This window comes from Lolium perenne, chromosome 7 (assembly GCF_019359855.2).
Source record: "Lolium perenne isolate Kyuss_39 chromosome 7, Kyuss_2.0, whole genome shotgun sequence".
Classification (NCBI taxonomy): domain Eukaryota; kingdom Viridiplantae; phylum Streptophyta; class Magnoliopsida; order Poales; family Poaceae; genus Lolium; species Lolium perenne.
The window spans coordinates 191,558,725-191,567,775 of record NC_067250.2 but is presented as its reverse complement, the minus strand read 5'-3'; the positions used below and the strand labels follow the sequence as shown (position 1 = coordinate 191,567,775).

The 9,051-nt window shown below is 44.3% G+C and overlaps 1 protein-coding gene across 1 annotated transcript; it reads right to left on the bottom strand.

Moving 5' to 3' along the window:
- Positions 1-8,072: 8,072 nt before the first annotated feature.
- On the bottom strand, positions 8,073-9,051 carry LOC127312509 (putative germin-like protein 2-2). The gene is made up of 2 exons (XM_051343025.2): positions 8,861-9,051; positions 8,073-8,765 (listed from the first exon to the last, which is right to left on the bottom strand). The coding sequence occupies exons 1-2, from the start codon at positions 8,979-8,981 to the stop codon at positions 8,230-8,232; spliced, it is 657 nt and encodes a 218-aa protein (XP_051198985.1). The 5' UTR covers positions 8,982-9,051; the 3' UTR covers positions 8,073-8,229.

Below are 9,051 nucleotides of genomic sequence, written 5' to 3'. Positions count from 1 at the left end.
AGCAAAACATGATAAAACACCAGAAGGCCAGGGTGTTATATCTTTACAAATGTAAACTAGATTATTGATTCTAGTGCAAGTGGGAGACTGTTGGAGATATGCCCAAGAGGCAATAATAAAATGGTTATTATAATATATCTTTGTGTTTATGATAAATATTTGCATACCATGCTATAATTGTATTAACCGAAACATTGATACATGTGTGTTATGTAAACAACAAGGAGTCCCTAGTAAGCCTCTTGTATAACTAGCTTGTTGATTAATAGATGATCATGGTTTCGTGATCATGAACATTGGATGTTATTAATAACAAGGTTATGTCATTAGATGAATGATATAATGGACACACACCCAAATAAGCGTAGCATAAGATCACGTCATTAAGTTCAACTTGCTATTAGCTTCCGATACATAGTTACCTAGTCCTTCGACCATGAGATCATGTAAATCACTTATACCGGAAGGGTACTTTGATTACATCAAATGCCACTGCGTAAATGGGTGGTTATAAAGATGGGATTAAGTATTCGGAAAGTGTGAGTTGAGGCATATGGATCAAGAGTTGGATTTGTCCATCCCGATGACGGATATATATACTCTGGGCCCTCTCGGTGGAATGTCGTCTGATTAGCTTGCAAGCATGTGACTGGTTCACAAGAGATGATATGTCACAGTACGAGTAAAGAGTACTTGTCGGTGACGAGGTTGAACAAGGTATCGTGATACCGATGATCGAACCTCGGACAAGTAGAGTATCGTGTGACAAAGGGAATCGGTATCGTATGTAAATGGTTCAATCGATCACTAAGTTATCGTTGAATATGTGGGAGCCATTATGGATCTCCAGATCCCGCTATTGGTTATTGGTTGGAGAGAAGTCTCAACCATGTCTGCATAGTTCACGAACCGTAGGGTGACACACTTAAGGTTTGATGTCGTTTTAAGTAGATATGGAATATGGAATGGAGCTCGAATGTTGTTCGGAGTCCCGGATGGGATCCGAGACATCACGAGGAGGTTCGGAATGGTCCGGAGAATAAGATTCATATATGGGAAGTCATTTTCCGGGGTTCGGAAAAAGTCCGGTGTTTTGACCGGAGCTCCTAGAAGGTTTTGGAAGGACCGGAATAGTCCAGAAAATTGTGGAAGGTTCCAGAAGTGTCCGGGACGACCTGGGCTGTCTAAGGAAGTCCGGAGGGTTCCATAATAGGTTTATCCATGTTTTCCTTAAGGGTTAAGAAGTTTCTCCAAAGGCAGATTCTGATTTGGCAAAAGAGTCCTAGTTCTAGTAGGTTTCGGCAGACAGAAACCTACTTGAACTCTCCCAAACTTTGGGGGCAGGTCTTGGACGACCCAAGGACCTTTTCCACCTATAAAAGGAGGGCAAGGGGAGCCCCAAGAGGTGCACAAGTCGCATCCCTAGCTCCCTCTCCCCAAACCCTAGCCGCCCCTTCCTCCTCCTCCCTCTTGCTCGGCTACGGCGAAGCCCTGCAGGATTTCTCCACCACCACCGCCACCACACCATCGTGCTGGTGGGATTCCGAGGAGGATCTACTACATCCGCTACCCGCTGGAATGGGGAGAAGGACGTTGTCATCGACACCGAACGTGTGACCGAGTACGGAGGTGCTGCCCGACTGTGGCACCGTCAAGATCTTCTACACGCTTTTGAAAGCGGCAAGTGATCGACTACAACAACAACGAGATCTAATCTCGTAGGCTTTGGAAATCTTCGAGGGTTAGTCTCTTGATCTTCTCGTTGCTACCATCTTCTAGATTGGATATTGGCTTGTTATTCGTTCTAGCGGTAGGAAATTTTTTGTTTTCTATGCTACGAATCCCATCACCATCCATCTTTGTTTGACCGTAAGCATCGATGTATCCCTAACAAAAACGCGAACGAGTGGGGCTTCGGTATATCGAATGACAAGTGGGGCCATGACGCTGATACAAGGGGCAATACACGGGTAGGATTAGATTTTTAAACGGAGCTCTACATCGATGGCACGGAGGAGGTGGCCTGCGGGGTGCTAAGATGAGATCGACGTCCACAAAGAATTGCATGAGGCAAGATCAGACGTATTAGATAGATATGAACTAGACGCGTTTAACCATGCAAAGAAGAGAAGAAATGGTCGAGGACATCGATGACTACCTCAACACTTTGACTGACGGTGTCAGACACGAACGCGAGCAATGTAGAGAAAAATAGTGTCTCTCCTTTCTAGCGTGTATAGATGGGTGCTAGGAGAGTGTGATGGCGAAGGGAAAGACCTGGCGGTGGTCTGTGGCATCCAGCATAGCGGGGCGGCGTGGCTGTGCCCACATCGGCGTGCATGTTCGGCATTGGTATCAGCATGTACGTTCGGCATTAGCCTCGGCGGTATCTCTGATGTGTTAGTGATCGAATGAGGGGACGGGATTGAGGGTGCATCCCGACGGTGACCTAGTAGTGGTGGCGAGCATAGCCGTTCTGACCATGCCGATATCGGCATCGTTTGGAGGCTATGGTGGTCGAATCAAGGTGGAATTTGTTTCTTGTACGCCAAAATGAATTTGAAACAAGTTTCCTGTTGAAGGTTAGGTAAATTACGAAAGTTTGTAACTAAAAATTTTACTGGCACCATGATGAGGTTCTTTTTGATAGAGCTAAAAGTTTTTGACACTTTTTACATATTCCTTGTTGTTACACGTATGGCATCATGTATGTCAAATTTGGGGTCATTTGGAGATGTTCGAAAAAATCACTTTGCTTAAGCGCATGCCGTTTCTTCTCACTGAAACCAACTTTTCTAACAAGGTGATTTGTGTATATCTTCTCTAAATGACCTCAAATTTCATACAGATGATCTTCTATACAGAGATAGATAGATTGTTTCGTTTTTACATTTTTCGAACTTTTTATTTCCCTTTATAATACCCAGTTGATTTTTAGGTCAAAACCTCGAAAAATAGCATCATGTATGGCATCATTTTCACCCTAAATTTTAAATTTTGTGAAACTTTCCCTTTTAGATATTCCTTGTTGTTATAGGTATGGCATCATGTATACCAAACTTGGTTAGGTCTCACTGAAACCAGCTTTTGTAACAAGTTAGGTTTTTTCGACCTTCTCTAAATGACCTCAAAAATCATACAGATGATCTTCTATACAAAGATAGGTAGATTGTTTCGTTTTTACATTTTTTTGAACTTTTATTTCCCTTTATAATACACATTTGATTTTCAGGTCAAAACCTCATAAGTTAACATAAGTAGATGGTGAACTCTCCCAATCTTCAAATACAGAGATAGATAGATTGTTGGGCTTCGTTTATCATTTTTAGCGTGAAAAGTAATGGCTACAAGAAATCGGTGATGGTTTATCATTTTTAGCGTGAAAAGTACTCCCTCCGGTCTCTTTTAATTGACTCGGATTCACTACAACTTTATACGAAATCTGAGTCAATTAAATAAGACCGGAGGGATGGCTATAACAAATCGGTGATGGTTTATCATTTTTTGCGTGAAAATTAATGGCTACAACAAATCGGTGATGGTTTATCATTTTTTGCGTGAAAAGTAATGGCTACAACAAATTGGTGATGGTTTATCATTTTTTGCGTGAAAAGTAATGGCTACAACAAATCGGTGATGGTTTATCATTTTTGCGTGAAAATTAATGCCTAAAAGAGTTTATGATTTTTAGCGCGTGAAAAATAATACAGAAAACCAAACTTTAGCATACTGGGTAACCGCCCTTTAGCATACATAGATGGTGGAAGCTAACCACCGACAGAGAGAGAGAGGGGTTATCCCGCCCGTTAGATCATACGATCAACGATCGGCGGGCACGATCCGCGTGACATGGGCTAGACCAATCAGGGCAGTGTTGGGCGTCTGTGAGAATTTATGATGGGAGAGGGCAAAACTGAGTAGTATCAAGAAATCAAGTGCACGTGAGTAGTAAACAGACTAAGGGATTCAAATATGAGATTTAAAAAATAGAAAATGCGTGTTTTGTACAATGAAACCCATCTTGGCCTACCTCAAACTATTTGCAATACAAATACATGAGTGTGAGAATTGTGGCCTCATTCAGATAAAGTATGTTTTGGGGAAAGCTGTTTTGGGAAGAGCTTATTGTGGAAAGCCATGCACCTTCATAGCTACTAGGTGATTTGAGAAGTGGCAATTTGTGGCAAAACTTGATTTATCTATGATTGTGATGGTTCCCAACGTGGCAGGTCATGTAAAAAGACTCCATGAGTAAGTGCCACTCTTTTTTTTGGATTTTTTTGCACATTAAATGACTCATTTAACTAGTTAATCTCATTTGTTGACTCTCTGTTGACCAGCCACCTGAGGGTAAACCTGAGTATATTGCACTAGCCAGTATTAGCACTCAAGGGGAAAACTGAGCACACAAAAAATGCTAGTATAAGACTCGAGGGTATACCTGAGTATATCTAAATTTTCAGGGTTAGACTCGAGGAAGCGTGTTGCGGTGCAGAAGTGGAAGACGTGCAATTGTTGACGCGTAGACGTGGGTCGCGATGCAGAAGTCGAAGACGTGCAATCGTGGACGCGTGTCGCGTTACAGAAGTCCAAGACGTGCAGATGTGCAATAGTGGACGCGCAGGACGCGGGTCGCATTAACCACCCCTCGCCTTTATAGATGCCTCTCCCTGTTCGCCTCCTCGCACTATCTCTGTCACTCTCACTTGCTCACGCAACGCCGCCTCTCATGTCCCATCATCTTCTCCAAAGCAAAAAACCCTCCCCCTCTCCTCTGCCGGCGATGGACAAGGATAATGCGAATCCCATCGTCCACGACACCGTCGGCTCCAAGCTTGACGCCTCCCTCTTCGACACCGTCCCCTCTACGGCCGTCGTCGCCGCCGCCGCCAGTGCATTGGTGGCTCCCGCCGGTGCATCGGAGGCTGCCGCCGGTGGCGGTCAGATCCCGCCGGAATGGGACCCCTATGAGGAGATGTCGTACATCTCGCCCTCGAACCCCTACGACACCTGCATGGACGACCCTTGGCACGAGGTAACTACGGTTTGCTCCCTTTTTTGTTCCCCATTCCTTTTTCAACCCTATTTTTGTTGGTTCCCTAGTAACTATTAGTGCCGATCTGTAGGTAGGATGAGTATTATATTTACGCCGATTTTATTCTATTTTGTTTTGATCCCTTCTTAATTTCGTTTAAGATTTGGGGTTCTTTCGGTTAATTTATGCAAGTAATAATGGGATCTCAATCAGTTAATTTATGCAAGTAATCATGGGATCTCAATCAGTTATTTTATGCACGAATCGAAAGATATCAATCGTTTAATTTTGCAAATACTCTGGAATATGTTCAAATTCAGATCTGGAATCTCCTTTTCCTATGATGAATCATTGGGCACAAATTTTTACAGGACGGGTTCAGCAAACCATTGCTGTGTACAAATCTGTTGTGCATGAGCTTTGGTTCGCTAACCCCATTCCTGTAGATATATAATTGTGTCCACTCAAACTGAGGCTGCCTCTGTTTTTCCTAACTTTTTTATCATGCACGTTAGTCATCATTGCAACTCATTCACTCATAGTTTCCGTTTGATATGGATCAGGTGTCTGGCAGCGACGTCGGCAGCGACGATGAGGACCAACACACCAAGACTCGGCAGGTGCTATGGATGCTGCAGGTCGGCCAATACACCTCCTACTTCGCCAAAGGTGTCTACAGGTGCCCCTTCTGCACTAGGAGACTCGGCGGCACCGACTTCAACTGCCTCCTCACGCATGCCGAGGACATCGGAAGGACCTTCCCCAAGGTCGGCGAAACAGTGAACGTTTGCTCCTTCCGTGCCAAGCACAAGGCGCTCGGCATTCACCTCCGCAACTTGCAGCGAGTGGAGATCTCTGCCGGGCGCATGCCTCCGATCAAGCCCAAGGTGCCCAAGATCAAGGGAGAGGGGAGCAAGAAGTGGAGGAAGAGCCAGATGGGGTAGGCGGAGTCCAGGACGTGTGCTGCTGCTGCAAAGCAGCTTCTATTTTGTTGTTAGCTAGGGATCCATTGTTGTTATGTTGTTAGTATGTTGGTGTTGTGAAGAACCTCGAACCTGTTACTATGTTGGCTGCTGTATGCAGCTTATTATCTAGGGAGGGATCCCTATTATCTATCCCTATTCTACTATATTTTGTTGGCCCTACTTTATTTTCTCGATTTACTATGCTGTGTGAATTTATCGTACATTAGCATGGAGATTTGCTTCTAGATTTAACTAGATACATATGGACCAGAGGAAGTACTAGATTTGCTGCCATATTGGGCAAACAACGAGGGCCAAAAGGCACAAATAATTGAAGAAAGACAGAAATGCAAGCTTCTCTAGATTTGATACTAATTTGGTGAAAAAAGACAGAGAGAAGGAGGAAAAAAAGGTGCTCTTAAAAATGCCTATTTGGGCCGAGAGAGACAGAACCCAGCTCCTGCTCACGTACGACCAAACGCGGTGTCGTCCTGTCCCACGTGGTCCCTTTCTACCAGCCCCACGCGACGCGGCCCCACACGACCCAGACCCACACGTCAGCACGGAATGGTCAACTAAACGGGAATCCTCCCGTCTGAGCTCCTTCTGCGGGTTTCAGACAAGGGCTTGGGGAAAACTGGGGAAAAATTAAGGAGCTAGGGAAAACTGAGTACAACTAAGGACCTGAGGGCACGAGAATAGAAAGCCCTAATATTTTAGTCCGTTACAAATACCTTGAATACATGTACAAATAAGGATTTTTAATTGCAAAGAGGCCATACCTACCATTATATAGGACCTCCTTGGAGAGAAGGAAAACTACACATATCATTGGGGGAAATCGGCACCTTCTTCCTCTTTCATTTTCAAGCTGTCACGCCTTGAGTGAAGTTTGATGCTACCTCTAGACCTCAGAACCACATTGGAGGCAGGAAATATTTGTTGACGCGACAACCGGAAAGTCGCCGGTCGCCGGTCAGAGCGAACATTGGTATGTCGAACAAGTTGGCTGGACAACCACCATCATGCATAAATATACATGTTGACCCTATCTCACTAGCTACATCATGAAGCCGATGCTGGTCGAACCTCGTATGTCGTAGAAGAAACCATTGAAACGTGACACAAAGACCACATGCATAACATGAAGATAGAACTAGACCCACCACTCTAGAAAAGCAACAACCATACGGTTCCCCATCCTCCTCTACACCACCGCCGAGACCACCGCCGACGAGTGGACATGGAGTTGGAGAAGACTTAATTCTTATTTTGCATAACTCTGCCATCACCAACAATGGGCTACCACCGAGGACCAAAACCTAACCCTAAAAGTTCTAATTACAATGCCGCTGCACAGACCCGGTGTTCCCATCCCCTCTGGCCACCGGAGCGGCAAGCGATGTAGGAGGGACCCATAGCTTCAACAGGAGGATATATGCGCCTTTCTTCTTGCGAGAGAGGATACATTCCTGAAGATTTTTGGTTCATAATATTTGTGATATGCTCTCTCTTTGACTTTGGATAGACATATAGATATTTGGAGATTTAAGGTGGGTAATCATTAATGAGAAATTACTCCAATGCTAAATAAGTATTTTGTATGTGACAAATTATAGTATTAGACTAGTCACAATGGGAAGTATCATACACTAGTATCATGCACATGATACTAGTTTATGATACTACCCCCATAATGTATAGTATCATAAGATATTATCATATTATCATCATATTTAATGTTTTGTAGAATCTCAATGTAAATTTGTGTACATGATGTGTTTGCCATTAAGTTTTCTAGTTTTACGTGCTATGTCTTAGGCTCCAATATGATAGTACTGATCATGGTATACTTATACACCAATATACTGCAAACAAAATTGACAAGCAAGAATTTAGGATACTACATCAATTCAGATGTCCAAAATCAACATAGGAGGTACCAAATAAATCGTTAGCATTTCACATGGAAGTAAATATTAAAATTAAAATTAAAATTCTGCGATTCAATGTGATGAAAGTAACATTAACATAACAGGATTAAAGACAATTTGCAATAACCAAGAAGAAAATTCCTAGGCATTCAAAACAAGGTCCCAGAGCGAAACAAAAATATGAAAACAAAAACAAACAACATAAGGTTCCCACTTAACAATGCAAAGAATGCAAGACAAACAAACATAAACGGAAAAAAATCAGCTACAGACAAATGCCCAAATGACAACCCACTCAGAACTGAGCTTGCATCATGTCTACTGTTTCCTTCTCCACCTGAAAGGCCTTGGCGAGAATCGCATTCGGGATGGACGGGGTGGATCCAAACACAGAATTGGCGATAGTGATCACCCCAGGGTTCTGGCTGCTCAATGCCGCAAGGACTACCGCGGGCGTTGGCCCATAATTGAACTGGAAGTGGATGAGACCCTTGGGGAAGACGAACACATCTCCCTTGTGGAGAACCTTGGTGAACATCTTGTTGTCGGGGTTGGAGGTCACAAATCCCACATAGAGGGAACCCTCTAGCACGGTCAGGATCTCGGTGGAACGCGGGTGAGTATGGTGAGGGTTGAGGCCGTAGGGCGCGTAGTCGATGCGTACAAAGGAGATTCCCATGGTGTTCAGCCCGGGGATCTGCGCCACGTTGACTGCGGTCACAGCGGCGCCCTGCTTGTTGCTGGTGTTGCCGGCCATGTGGAGGCCTGAGAAGAAGAAGTCCTCGGCGACGATGTCCTTTGCGTCTTTGCACGCCAATCCATTGACACGCACTGTACAGACGCCATTCGTATAAGATAACCAAGGTAAGTAATTGCTTAACTAGAACCAGTTATGTGAGTGTCCCTGCCAGTGTATGTAGATATACCTTGCGAGAGTTTATCTGCGACGCAGAAGTCCTGGAGAAGGCTTGGATCGGAGGCCATGGCGCCATGAGAAAGTGCCAAGGCCAAGAGAGCTGCTGCAAGGATGGCCATACGAATAGCCATTTCTCTCTGTTTGTCTTCAACGAATTGAGCTTGGACGCCGGATAGTAAGCTATGTGAGGTCGATCGAACT